The 14,865-nt window shown below is 43.4% G+C and overlaps 1 protein-coding gene across 6 annotated transcripts in view; it reads right to left on the reverse strand.

Annotated features, from left to right (window-relative positions):
• The window catches only part of CC2D2A (coiled-coil and C2 domain containing 2A), a 136,357-nt gene extending 123,609 nt beyond the window's left edge, over positions 1-12,748 (reverse strand). For 4 of the 6 annotated variants that reach the window (XM_009206550.4, XM_009206547.4, XM_009206548.4 and 1 more), the window contains exons 1-3: positions 6,646-7,296; positions 3,510-3,593; positions 1,444-1,567 (exon numbers count right to left, since the gene is read on the reverse strand). In XM_009206550.4, the coding sequence (XP_009204814.1) occupies positions 1,444-1,567; positions 3,510-3,593; positions 6,646-6,732 (295 nt within the window). In that variant the 5' untranslated portion in view covers positions 6,733-7,296. Of the gene's footprint in view, positions 1-1,443; positions 1,568-2,972; positions 3,096-3,509; positions 3,594-6,645; positions 7,297-12,539 lie in introns of those variants that run through there. The other 2 variants (XM_009206551.4, XM_009206553.3) reach the window with 2 other exon arrangements.
• Positions 12,749-14,865: the final 2,117 nt, after the last annotated feature.

Below are 14,865 nucleotides of genomic sequence, written 5' to 3' on the forward strand. Positions count from 1 at the left end.
TAAATTTTGGTTCTGTTTTTATTAATTCATAACAGCTCTCATTGTGTCACTGCTCTTAGATTGGAACCACATTTTTCCAATCTAAGAGTCAACTTGCTTCCAAGGTCCTCTAGTTTCCAACAGTTACTTATTTCCCAACTTTGCCATAGGGAAAACAGCCTAACAATTATGTAACAATTAAAAAGTATAACCGCTTTTCCTCTTGTCTAATCCACTTTTCATGAAAAGCAATGCCTGAAGGGTGGTCATTTTCCCTACAATGAGCAGGTAATTCATGATGTTCATTGTACTGGGGAAGAAGAAAAGGCACGTATGTGTAGGTGGAGAAGCGTAGGTGTTCTCAATGGTAAGGTCACCAGCAGCCTCAGAAACCTCCCTCATTTCTTCCAAACATCTAATTCAAGCCTCACGACGTTAACACATATGTCTTCCCTAACAATTTCATCTTCCTTTGAGTTTCGGCATATTTAATTTCTATTCTAATGAACACTCCCGAACTTATGTACTGTTAGTCCATTTTGCATTGCTGTAAAGGAATATCTGAGACTGGGTAATTTATAAAGAAAAGAGGTTTATTTTGGCTCACTGTTCTGCAGACTGTACAATAAGCATGGTGCCAGCATCTGCCTCTGGTGAGGCCTCAGGAAGCTTTTACTTATGTCAGAAGGGGAAGGGGAGGCAGTCGCATGGTGAGAAAGGGAGCAAGAGAGAGGGGAGGAGATTCCAGCTCTTTTTGTTTGTTTGTTTTCTGAGATAGAGTGTTGCTGTGTTGCCCAGGGTGGAGTGCAGTGGCCCGATCTTGGCTCACTGCAACCTCTGCCTCCCAGGTTCAAGCAATTCTCATGCCTCAGCCTCCCAAGTAGCTGGGATTACAGGCATGTGCCACCACACCTGGCTAATTTTTTTGTACTTTTAGTAGACATGGGGTTTCTCCATGTTGGTCAGGCTGGTCTTGAACTCCCAACCTCAGGTGATTCACCCGCCTCAGCCTTCCAAAGTACTGGGATTACAGACATGAGCCACTGCGCCTGGCCTGCCCAGGCTCTTTTTAACAACCAGCTCTCCAATGAGTGAACAGAGCAAGAACTCACTCATTACTAGAGGACAACACCAAGCCATTCATGAGTTGTGCCCTCGTGACCCAAACACTTCCCCTTAGGCCCCACCTCTAACACTGAAGGTCACATTTCAGATCTGGAGGGGACAAACATCCAAAGAATATTATGTGCTTATAGAAACACATCCTGAAGCTATATGTCCCGTCTCCTTGGCAGGGATCAACCTAGAAAGTCACTCACCAAGTTGGGATAAGGTGAGTGGAGCAGCAGTGGCAATGCATGAAAACTAACACCCATAAAAAATCCCCATACTGCTCTGTGCTGAACTCACAGTAGGCAATTCACAAGCACCAGCAAACCAGCTGAATGGAAGAGAGGCACTTACTCCGTGGGCCTCTCCGGACTGTCATGCTCAGGAGGTGGGTCTTGGGCTCCTCCTGCACAGGCTCCGGCTGGTTGCCAAAGTGGGACTCTTCGGACACCATTTCCTTGGGGAGAGCAGTTGGTGGCTGGAGGAAGAAGGTCAGAGGTTCAGAGACTCCCAGGACTTCATTTCAGTCTGTTCCTCTCTTGGGAAGATGGGTCACCAGTGAGGGGACATGCCTTCGTACTATTCACATCTGGATAACCACAGTCCCCGTCACCTGACTCACTGTGGGTACCCCCCAGGGAAGAGGGCCAACCCAGAGTTTCTCTAGAAATAGTTTCGTGAAATTATCAAGGCATCCCCAAATAGCGTGATTATTTTCACTTTTTCTAGGTAAAATGTGTAGAGCTCTGCAGGACTTTGGAGGAAAGAGAAAGGGGAAAATCACAGTTGGTTCTCAACTTCAAATAGTTTGCAAACAGCAGCTAAAGTGTCACTGGGTAATTCAGGGCAAATATTTAGTCCACCCTTTGGGCACCCCAAGAATAGCCTCTGGTTCCTTCCCCAAACTCTCAGTGAAGGAAAACAAGGAAGCAGAATTGGCAATAACACCTTTGAGGACAGATAGACTAAAGCTTGCCTCCAAACTCAGATTGACTGTGGGACTTTGGGCAAGTTATTTAACTTCCTTCTACACTGCTTTCTTATCTGTAAAAGAAAAATATAATAAAAAGAGCCCATTTGTTGAGATGCTGCAATGTATGAGTCATTGTAGAAAGCACAGAGATTCGGATGTAAATAGATGGCCCGGGGTGGAACTTATTTAAAAAAAAAAAAAAAAGTCCCCATGTGATTCTGATTCTGGAATGCAACTACATTTCTTGCAATGCTGCCAACCTATAAAGTTCCAAGCCTGGCCCATAAATTGCTCAGCATTTAATAGCTGTTATATTCCCTTCTCCATCCTTGCCCCTTTCTCCTCTTCAGTCTAAGCTCCATGGCAGCCTTGGCATTGGTCACCCACTGCTCACTGTGCCTGTGACTCTGGAGCTAAGGGCTGGAACCCTTTTCATCTAGTGCCTCCGTGGCCCCTGGCCCTGGGCTGCAGAGCTGCAGACTGACCCCACAGGAAGGGGTTAAAGCTTCGGAGCTGTGTCTGGCTGTGGGTCTTTTCAGTCCCCAGGAGTGGCCAGAGAGCTAGCCCACGTGGCCAGGCAGTACCTCCCCGACCGCCTGGACCCTCCCGTGGGCGGCTTCATCCCAGCCTGCAGGAAAGGCTGAAAGTGACTCCTCTGCCCAGATTACCCCAACGAGTATGCTGAGCAAGGGGGTAGCTAGGAGGGAGGTCTCTTCTGTCTCCCTGTGACCTCCTCATCTCTCCTGGCCACCCCTCTCTGCAGCCCCTTCACGTGACTACTGGCTCAAAATGGCGCTTCCCTCCCCTCCCTCCCCTGCTGGCATCTCGATTGTTCCAAGCAGAGCTCCCATCCACAGTAGCTGCTTCCCTGCCTCCCTTCTCAGAGGACAACTCCTTACCAAGGACTTACCTGGAAAAGATTTACCCTGCACAGGATGCTCCCAGCCTAGGAGGGGAACTCCTGTGGAGAGGTAGGGGAGGATCTGCCAGCAGGCTCGGGAGAAAGGAGTTGGCTTCTGCCTCAAAGACAGAATTTGGGCTTGGAAAAAGAGGGAGTTTTCCAAGATTTGTAATCCTTTACTGCCATCTACTGCCCATCATAGTCTATGGCCTTCAATGAAGCACTAAAACAGGCTCCTTTCATCTTTTCTAGACTCCTCTCTAGGAGATGGAGAAAACTTAGAGTAAAAATGCCCCAAGTATGGACCCCCGCCTTACTGTGAGGCTCATCTGTAAGTCTCTGAATCAGGCTCCTGCATCCTGGACCATCCCATCTGCATCCTGGACCATCCCATCTGCATCTTCGCCTCACAGTCCCCCAGAGCAGGCCAAAGGTTGGTACCAAGGAAGGAAGGCTGCCCTTGTGGATGCTGTATGGCCCTGGGGATGCAGGCAGGTTGTTGATCGGTGACACAACACACAGACACAGTTTCTTGTCACTTCCTACCTGTTTCTTTCTTGGCTGTCTTCGAACCTTTGAGTTCCTCTTCTGTCTTCCCATGTCTGCATCCTCATCATTTTCAATGAACTCCTTTGTTAAAATGCAAGAGGGAGAGAATCTTAAGACAGGGAGAGAGGTATGACTTTTAGGTATTAAAATTAAAACCCCCATCTTGACCCTGCTTCTATGCAGTAATGCTCAGTGGGAGTGGGGGAACAGTTAACAATCTGTGCGGCTATCATCATCCACTCTTCTCAACACAGACATGTTTTCGAAAAGTCATATCCATATTGGAACATCATACACGAGATGATGTTGGATCTTCCATGGTTCCAGGTCCTCGTTCATGCATACAACATTTACTGAGCATTTACTATGTTCCAGGCTCTTGCGACACAGAATTGCAAACCATATGCTGTCTGCTCTTAAAAGTCACAGTCTAAGAAAGGCGACCAACAAGTGAATCTGCTAGGACAGACAGAGAACCAAAGCCCAGGACAGACATCAGAATCATATTAGGGATTTCACAGGTTAAGTTTTTCTGCTTCTTGGCCTTACCGGCACAGGAAAAGGATAATAAGGATACAATGTTACATCATCACAAATGCTTCAGATTAAAGGAAATTTTGGCAGATTTTTTTTGAAAAGGGAAAAAAATCCTTTCACAGCGCAAACTTCATTTCCTCTTTCCACCTTACACTTTCTAATGTTTTAGTCATAAATTGTTAGAGCTCAAAGCTCTCAAGTCTACTACAAGCTGTAAAGTTTTTTAGTCCTAGAGTTTTATAAACTGGGGCACAGGTGTCCCTGGGTGAATAAGAAGTTGCAAGATCAACACAGAACCTCTCTGGAGTACACCAAACTTACTAGAAATTTTTTCCTAAAACTAGGATTTTTTGTATTGTTTTTATACTGAAACAAATTTGGAACACAAAGTATGATTTTTAAAGATATATGATTTCAAAGAAATTTCATGCAGGTTTCCGGGGCAGACCTCAATTACTCCTGACTCCCCTTGGCCACTGGGGTTAGGGTAGACATGAACCGCAATAACAGAGGAGGGAAGTGAGGTCGAATGAGAGAATAGCCCTGGTTTGGGCCTTTCCTTCGTGTGTGTGACCTGATCTCTGACTTGTCCTCTGAGCTGCATCCTCACTCTGGACTCCTTCTTTGGGCCTGCCAAATGGAAAGTGTTCTTAGTTCAGAGGATTCGCCAACTTAGATTACAAGAAGATAATTATATTGTGGTGTGCAAGCATGGCTTTTAATTCAATTCTAAGTTTTTACTGACTTGGAATGGACTTGTGAGAAGCCTACGTAATCTTTTGCTTTTCCGCGATGTTTTCATCCTCTATTCTAACTATCCAGTAGGACTTCAAATAAGATAGAATGTAAATTCCATGAGGGCACAAGATTTGTTTACTGCTGTATTCCCAGGGACTATAGGCACAAAACGTATTTGGTTACATGAATGAATAAGCAAATATAAATTTTTTTTTTTTTTTTTTGAGACGGAGTCTCGCTCTGTCACCCAGGCTGGAGTGCAGTGGCCGGATCTCAGCTCACTGCAAGCTCCGCCTCCCGGGTTCACGCCATTCTCCTGCCTCAGCCTCCCGAGTAGCTGGGACTACAGGCGCCTGCCACCTCGCCCGGCTAAGTTTTTTTTTTTTGTATTTTTTAGTAGAGACGGGGTTTCACTGTGTTAGCCAGGATGGTCTCGATCTCCTGACCTCGTGATCCACCCGTCTCGGCGCAAATATAAATTTATGTGGGTTTGTCGGTACTTGATCTTGCTTAAAAGTTATTTATTTATTTATTTATTTTTGAGACGGAGTCTCACTGTCGCCCAGGCTGGAATGCAGTAACATGGTCTCAGCTTACCGCAACCTCCGCCTCTCGGGTCAAAGTGATTCTCCTGCCTCAGCCTCCGGAGTAGCTAGGATTACAGGCATGCCCCACCACGCCTGGCTAATTTTGTATTTTTAGTAGAGATGGGGTTTCTCCATGTTGATCAGGCTGGTCTCGAACTCCCAACCTCAGGTGATCCACTTGCCTCAGCCTCCCAAAGTGCTGGGATTACAGGCGTGAGCCACCGTGCCCAACCATCTTGCTTAAAGTTAATCTGCATGGTTTTATAATGAGTTTCCTCAGGCTTTTTGGAGCACTGCATTGGACAGCACATATCATCTCCATTTCTGTCTTTGTTGTCTCAAGCCAGTGAGCCCTTGAAATGAGAGAGAAGTAAGGATTGAGAGGAATACTCTCTTTTGTTGGATGGTCTGCAGTCTCCAAACTAGACAGCCTCCCTTCTCTGGTGTGGGCAGTGCTTTAATGAGTTTTTACGTACAATGAGTCAGAAATTGCAGGACTCCATGGACAGAGGCTTCTATTAGCAGGTGTCTACAATTGTTACCTTCACTCTGAATGTCTTTAGAAATCAGCGTGCTTCAGGCAGAGCTAGGCCCAATAATAGGTAGTAACTTAGAGCTGCTATGTGTCAGAGTTCATAGAACAGTGACAAAACAGCTTCAGAGCATTCAGGTAGAAGTAAGATCTTGGAATGTCAGCAGGACTGCATTTCCTTCACCATCCACCTCCCCTTCTCCACCACATATCTGATAAGCACCCTCAGGGTGCATTTAGTAGGTGTGTGTTAAACTAAATGTGGGTTGAGGATAACTCTACTTTGAGTTCTTACATAACAAACTGCAATCTTAGTAAACTAACTGAAAGCCTGACTTAAAGTGTACTTCTGTAGCAGATAGCTGAGTCTCAGCCAATCAGAGCAGATGAGCTTCAGTCAATCACAGGTGGCCTACTGATCAGATCACGTTTAAATAAGGCAACGCTGAGGTGTAGCTAATCCAGCTGTGTCTGTACTCCACTTCCATCTTCAGTCCATAGATGCTGTCTGCCCACAGAGCAGAGCAGAGCTCTCTGAGTCTCTTCAGGTTCTGCGGGCTGCCCAATTCACAAATTGTTCTTTGTACAATTAGACTCTGCTGAATTTAATTCATGTAAAGCTTTTCTTTTAACATGTGCAATAGATGCTGGTTGGCCTAACTTCCTCATTCACAAGCAAGTGTAACATAAGCATGCACACACAAACACATCCCTAGAGGTCATCGAAGTGGCCACTTACCTCTGTAATTATTTTTACTTTTTCTTCCCTGGGATTCATTTTGGCTGGGATGGGTCCCTGACAAAGAATAATGAAGAAGTCAGGCATTTTGAAATCAATGAAATACTGCTTCTCTTACTATGGATATATATGAGGCTGGCTGTGATGGTAAGTGAAGTGTTTGAGCTGAGTAGACTTTCCACTCACAGGAACCCTGGCAGACCCCAGGACTGGTGGAGATAAGTGCCAGAGGAAAGGAAGGATGCCAAGTCTCCCTGTCCCCACATCTTTACTGTGCCCATAGAGTTGGATGGCACTGGTTGGAATCCAGCTCCAGAAGGACCATTTTACAGCTCCTCTCCGCTACTGCCCCTCCGCACTCTCTGCCCTTGACCTTGGCCCTTATTTCACTAAGTAAAAAGACAAGACCAGAGAGGGCTTCTGCATCCCCTTCCCCTCCTACCACATTGAGCCACCGCCACCTCCTCTGCTTCCACTTGCTACTATGAACCCCCATGTCCCCATGGGGCTCCTCCTTCAATAGTGCACTGGGCCTTATCATTCCTCCCCCTTCAGACCCTTGATCCTGACAATTCTTCACTTTCACCTGGGTTTTCTTCCTGCTCTATTGGCTCATTCTTACCAGTGGAAAAAAATGCTGTAATTTTTCCCTTCCTTTAAAAAAGCCCCCAGCCAGTTTTTTTTTTTTGAGACAGAGTCTCACTCTGTTGCCTAGGCTGGAGTGCAGTGGCATGATCTTGGTTCGCTGCAACCTCCGCCTCCCAGGTTCAAGCGATTCTCTTGCCTCAGTCTCCTGAGTAGGTGGGATTACAGGTGTGTGCCACCACGCCCGGCTAATTTTTGTATTTTTAGTAGGGTCAGTTTTACCATGTTGGTCAGGTGGGTCTTGAACTCCTGACCTTGTGATCAGCCTGCTTTGCCCTCACAAAGTGCTGGGATTACAGGCGTGAGCCACCACTCCCAGCCAAAAAAAGCCCTCTCTTAACTTTACTTCTCTTTCTAGCTGTTGCTCAAGTTTTCAACAATTATAGAAAAATCCCTCAAAACATTCCCTCTCTTCCCAGTTTGTTTTTATTTTTGGGGTCTAGCATGCTCTTCAACTCCTCTTGCCAATGATTCATCTCCAGTGACCCCAGCCTTGCCATGTCTGGTGATCAATTCTCGGTCCTCATCTTACTTGACTTGGTCAGAGACATTTAAAACATTTTCTACGTTTTTAATTTTTGTGGGTACATAGTAGGTGTATATATTTATGAGGTACATGAGATATTTGGGTACAGGCATGCGATGCTTAATCGCATCACGGAAAATTGGGTATCTATCCCCTCAAGCATTTATCCTTTGTGTTACGAACAATCTATTTATACTCTTTTAGTTATTTTTAAATGTACAATTAAATTATTATTGACTATAGTCCTTTCATTGTGTTATCAAATACTAGGTCTTATTCATTCTTTCTATTTTTTTTTTTTTGTATCCATTAGACAACCTCTCCCAACCCCTGACTACATTTCCCAGCCTCTGGTAACCATCCTTCTCTTCTCTATCTCCATGAGTGCAATGATTTTGATTTTTAGATCCCACACATAAGTGAGAACATGCCATGTTTGTCATTTGCATCTTCTCACTTACTTGTGGGTGAAATCAGCCAGGCACGGAAAGGTCAGAGACATTTAGTGATGAAAGTCACCCATCCCTTTCTTTGGAGATACTTTCTTCAGTTGGCTCCTGGGACAAGTTCTTTCTTGGTTTTCCTCTTACCCACTGACTGCTCCTTCTCAAATTCCTTTGCTGGTTTCTCCCCATCTCTCAAACCACCAAAGGTTGGAGTGCTCCGGGGCTTAGCTCTGCCTGTTTTCATTCCTCTGGCCATCTCATCATGTCTCTTGGCTTTAAACACCATCTGCATGCTGATACTTCCCAAATTTACATCCCGGGTCCAGACATCTCCCCAGAATTCCAGACTCAAGTATCTGCTTGATGGACACCTTCACTTGGCTTGACATACCTCAGATAAAGTTCTTTGCTTTTATTCCTGAGCCTGCTTTGTACTGCAGTTTTCCTGTTGTAATACACAGAAATCCATTTTGCTCAGGCCAGAAACCTTGCAGTTGTTCTTAACTCCTTTCTCAGTCTCACATGACACACCACACTCAATCCATCAGCAATCCGGCCAGTTTTGGCTTCAAATTATATTCAGGATCTAATCACTTCTAAACATTTCCACTATTATCACCATGGTCAAACACCATCTTCTCTCTTGAAATCTACTGCAAGTACCTCCTAATTTCTCACCTTCCCACATTGCTGGGCTACCATAGTCTCTGCATTGAAGCCAGTGCAAATTGATAAAAATTTGAGTGACATCATGACGTTGCTTCACTCAAAATCCTCCAGTGATTTCCCTTTGTCTACAGAGTAAAACCGAAAGTTTTTTCCAAGGCCTACAAGCCCTGTGTGATTTGCACTTGAATCCTCTTGCCTCAGGACCTTTGCACCTGCGGTTCCTGCTACCTGGTTCTCCTTTTCCCCAAGATATCTGCATGGCTCTTGCTCTTTTACTTTCTTCTGGTCTCTGCTGAAATTTCATTATCAGAAAGCTCTTCCCTGACCATTCGCAACACAATGATCTCCTCCCAGCACCCTCCTGGAATTCCTTAACTACCTTACAATGATTTTTTCATAGTACTTATCACCACTCAATATACATACTTGTTAATGTCAGCCTATATCCATTAAAATATAGCTACAAGAGGGCAGAAACATTATTTTGTTTATTGTTTACCTCCAGAGACTAGGACTATGGGACATCATGGACATTCAATATATACTTGTCAAATGAATGACTAAGTCACTGACTTATTGCCTGTGGTTCCATAGCCACATTCTGGGACTATTTAAAGCTCCACTGTTTTTTCTAGTCTTCTGTGAGGATTAAGTGAGAAACCATGTGGAGAAACAACAGGCATATGGCTGAGAAATCATAAGCCCTTTCTAATATCCATGGAACCCAAATCTTAACTGGGACTTGGTCAGGTCATTTAAGCAGCTCATCTGAGCTCAAGGTTTCACTGACCCTACAGGGGAATTACCATGTTAAAGGGAAATAAAACATCTGAAATTCTATTGTCTTCTCTACAGACTTCATCACAGTGTACAAAAAATAAAGGAAGGAAAATGTAAAAGCAGCTAAGAAAATAGAGAGGCAAGAAGGTAACCTAGAGTGAATGAGGGGGCGGATAATAAGGATGAAATGTAAAAGTACACAAGAGTTCTCTAATAAACAACTCCGGTCATTGCAAACTGAAAAAAAAAATAAAATAAAACAAACAAACAAAAAACCTGTGAAATATTTTAGTAACTAAAAAAAGTTCTCTATAAGTTAAAAAATGCTTTATATGAAATAAAAAATAGAAGTAGAAAATGAAAAATGTAATGGGATTTTCTTTTCTCCTCATTCTTTCCTGATCATTTCCTTTAAATGAGTTTCTAAGGAAATCAAATGACAAGGAAATTTACTTTTTATATGAACACTGTTGCTAAGAAAAGATAAATCAATACTGCCTGGTTTTAATATGAAGCTTGCCATCATCTTATGCATTGGTACTTGTTAATATATTCCTACTGACAACATCAAAATAGCTATGATTTACTGCACACTTATTTGGTGCTAACTGTAGACATATGTTCTCTTTAGTCCTCACAATAACATATCTAGCTTAGCAGTATGTGCCCCAATTTGTGTATGAGTAAACTGAGGCTCTGACAGTTTGCATGATTTGCCCAAGGTTATAATTATTAAATGTCACATCCAGAACTGGACCCCAAGACTCTGATTCCCAAGTCCTCCCTCACTCCACTCTACCCCTCTGTCTCACCATTTATTCTTGCTTTTGCAATGGCATCAATAATTATTCTGTGCTTTCCAGAATAGCCCACTATTCTGGAAATATTTACAGTTGAAAGCTGTGAAGCACTGGTGAGAAAAGGCTTAGGCTACATTAAGTCAATTATTTATTTTACTCAGTGCAGAAAACCAAACATTTTTTTCAAGAAAAGTACTGACACCTTCATCTGAATAAATGGTCTATTCTTAAGAGTCATCAATGGATCAGAGCCATACCTGGAGGCTGAGATACAATGCATCTCACTCCATATTGGTTGCTTAAAAAATCATGCAATATATATGCCCTACTCCAGGATGGCAAAAACATGGGTTTATAGGAAGAGTGGCCCACGTATTTCTTTGCCAAGGAATATGTGGACCTGAGTTCCAACTTCAGCTTTTTTTATTAACTGTGTGATCTTGGAACAATGCTCTCCCTTCTCTGAGACACATTTTTTTTTTTTGTCTGCAACATTGCAATCATACTTCCTACCTTGAAGGATGATTAATTTATAAGGGCTAAATGATGAAATGTGTGTAGCAAAATGCCTAGCACAGACTGGGCTCTCAATATTGGTAGGTTTTGTTAATAAGAAAAAGTGACTGTGGGGAGGGAAAGTGGAAAAAAGGAATGAGGAGGGAAAAGAGCTTGGGGGATAGAAGAGGAGTCATGAAAGAGACCTTAGGTGATTTTCAAGCCCACCCACCTTTGGCTCCAGTCTTCAACCCCCAGCTACCATAACTCATGTTCCATCTCTCCTTGCCTTCAGCAAGGGCAGTTGCCTTGCTGTTTCCATGTATGGTGCTTCTGCAACCTCCTGCACTTCTACCCAGGAGTATTTTCTTCCTCACACCCTGAGAACATTTTTCTGTTCCATCCTGGAGCTTGGACACCTGGGGAGGTGCCACATACATTCTTTTGGAATACATTGTCTTATTCTATAAGTTATTCCAGCTGCAGTTTCCCTTAGCATAAGGTTAGTGACAAATAGCTTTATAGAATCATTGAATCAGCTCAATATAATATACATTGGCTTTGAAGAGTACATATGGGGACCATATTTGAGCTGTGTTATGTGATATATGGCCAGTGCATTTACATGATGTGGTAAGTGCTGGAAGCCCCTCCCTGGATGTCATCCCGCTGTGCTTTCAGTGTTTTTATAAATCTCTTATGGCACTTAGCTCATTGTACTCTTATCATGTGTTTATAGGTCTATTTTCCCAGCAAACTCTGAGCTTCTGACCTGGTCTAATTTATGTTTGCACCCTCTAAACTTAAGTTTATTGCCTGGTGCATTGTTGATGCTCCATAAATGTTTGAATGAATGACTCTATAAGTGAGCTCTAGGATATATATGTGTGTGTGTGTGTGTGTATATATATATATATAGAGAGAGAGAGAGAGAGAGAGAGATTTCATGCTGGCACTGAATTTATTTGCAGAAAAGGTTATATGAAAATGCAATAGCAAACATATATCTTATTCGACTTTATTAGCTTTTCATAGCACCTCTTTGCAATGAGGGGAAACAAACAGTCAGCTTAAGTTGTAGCCAGTAGATTTTCTTGAAGTCTTTGGAAAGCACAGCAACTCTCAGCACTGTGGTTAGTAGCCCTTTCTCTGTCTGATACCAAGAAAAGTGTATTTCGCAGTGACTAGTGCTTCTCCCCTTAAGCCAGTTTGAACTAAAAGGCCCATAAGTGCAACATGCAGCTAATGTTTCACAGAGCTTTGGTTAGAGAGCATTTTCACTCAGGGCTTGTGATGAACTGTACTTACATTTCCTGCAAACCAGATACCAGATAGCAGCTCAAATCAAAGCTGCCAAGTAATGGTCTATGTTCCCATTTCAGAAAGTAAAACATAAATAATGATGAGAGCCCCTAAATTTACAATTCATTAAATCCAGTCTCATTGTATCTGGAAGAGGCTGAATTTCAAGCCCGGTAACTGAAAACAGGAAATCATTGTTGCAGCCCAAAGTCCGGTTAGGGACTGATTTACCTTAAGAAACTTTACAAAAGGCACTTTGCAGATTCTGCTTTCTAGGATGGAAGTGGAGAGAGATGGTGCTGTAGAATCTTTTAAAAGGGTCCGGAGGGAAAGGCTGAGTGTTGGAGATGCCCCTGGGCTCCTCCCTGGGAAGCTGCAGCCATGTCTTGGAGCAAAAACACCAGCTTAGCAACCCGTTCCTAAGGAAGGTCACTCGGTGGCTTTTTTTTTCTTTTAAAGTGACAGGTTACTTCCAGTAGTGGAGTACAAGCATGCTGGGTAAGCAGAGACGCACAGCCTGCAGGAGAAGGACTGAGAGAAATCAACATGGGCAGCACTGGAAATTAGATTAAGCCCTAAGAGCCGCCCCTCCCTCATGTCATCTGGTCGTCTTGCATTTCCAATGAAGAACAGGCTCAGAGGTGGGGCGATTTAGAATCTTAAAAGGTCATCATTACATGGTGAAGCTGTCTAACGTGGCAGCAGCAAAAGCTCTGTGGAGGTCCTTCAGGGTACCAGCAAATGTTGCGCTCAAGTGTTTTCCAGTTAAAAGTGGAAGGTTGAATGCACAAGTTTAATTTTTGCCTATTCTCTGAATCCCACTGCAATTCCTGAAAACGGATATAAATGTTATGGCTCAAAACAGTTGAAAAGAAAAAAAAAAAAGAGAGAGAGGAAAGAGGCAAAGTAGCTGGAAGAGTAATAGAATGAATGGAGCCAAGGAAACCACACTCCAAATAGACTAGTGTGTATGTGCACATGTGTTTGTGTGTATCTGTATCGGGGTGTATTTTGTGTGTACGTTTGTGTGTATGTGTATTGATTGTATTCTTGATGCTCTGGCATTTGGAGCCTTGATCCTGGAGAAACTGATTCTCCTAGGTTAGCTAATTTCTAGAGATAGCAAATGATTCCCCTGAAATATGCAAAGTCTCATATACAAGCCAACCAATCCAGAGCCCACACAACCAACCATCTCCATTTTCAAACTCTCACACACTAAGCCAATATTCCTCCTGTCCCAAGTCACCCCAGGTCCAGATACCAGACCACTATAGCGCAGAGAACACCACGATTATTCAAGCTATCTAGTCCTAAATTTACTCAGCACCCTACCCTGTGTCACCTATTCCTTCCTGGGAAAACCCTAGTAAAGGCTCTGCTCTGTACGCTGTCTCCCTTCTGCCTTCTGACCAACACTGGTTCTTCCCTATGTGGTCCTGTGTGGCATTCCATGTTCTATGATTTGTATGTGTCTCCCCAAAAGCATGTATTGGAAACTTAATCCCTAATACAATGTTGTGGGGAGGCGGGACCTAAAGAGAGGTGATTAGGCTGTAGGGCTCTGCCCTCATGAATGTATTAATGCCATTATTGCAAGAGTGGATTCCTTATAAAAGAAATGAGTTTGACCCCCTTTTCTCTCTTTCTCTTTCTTGCTCTCATGTTCTCTTGCCTTGCACCATAGGATGGTGCAGCAAGAAGACCCTTGCAGGATGCCAGCCTCTTGATCTTGGACTTCCCAGCCATCAGAACTGTGAGAAATAAATTTCTGTTCGTTATAAATTGCCCAGTCTGTGTATTCTGTTACAACAGCAGAAAACGAACCAAGACACCATGCTTCTTGTTTCTGGGGATCTGTTAAGTATAAACTTCTTCTTTTGTGCCAGTCATGTTTGTGTCTGTGTATCTTACCATACAGAATTAAAATAAATCCAGAGTACTTTTTTTGACACGGCCTGTATGCATGCATATGTGTCAGTGTATTTGTGTTTGTGTCTCTGTATGTGTATGTATGTTTATGTATCTGTGTGCATGTATGATGGGGTATGCAGGTAGGCATGAATACAAGGAAATGAGCTGATTTACTCTGCAGAACTTCAGCAGCTCAGGATTTGGGGCAGCAGTGTCATAGCTGAATCATGTTCTCTCTCACTCCCAAAGATGCTGAGGTCCTAACCTCAGTATTTCAGAATGGGACCTTATTTGGAGACAGGGTATTTACAGAGGTAATCACATTAAAATGAAGTCATTAGAGTGAGATCTAATCCAAGATGATTGTGTCCTTGCAAAAGGGGAAATTTGGATTCAGAGATAGACACAATAGAAGAAAGGCAACGCGAAGACATGGGGAGAGCACCATCTCCAAGCCAGGGAACACTCAAGGCTATCAGCAGCCAGGAGAGAGGCCTGGAACACACTGTCTCTTGAAGCTTCACAAAGAATCAACCCTGCAACACCCTGATTTCAAATTTCTAGTCTCCTGAATTGTGAGAAAATTTCTGCTGTTTAAGCCACTCAGTGTGTGGTACTTTGTTACAACAGCCCCAGGAAACTA

This window comes from Papio anubis, chromosome 3 (assembly GCF_008728515.1).
Source record: "Papio anubis isolate 15944 chromosome 3, Panubis1.0, whole genome shotgun sequence".
Lineage (NCBI taxonomy): Eukaryota > Metazoa > Chordata > Mammalia > Primates > Cercopithecidae > Papio > Papio anubis.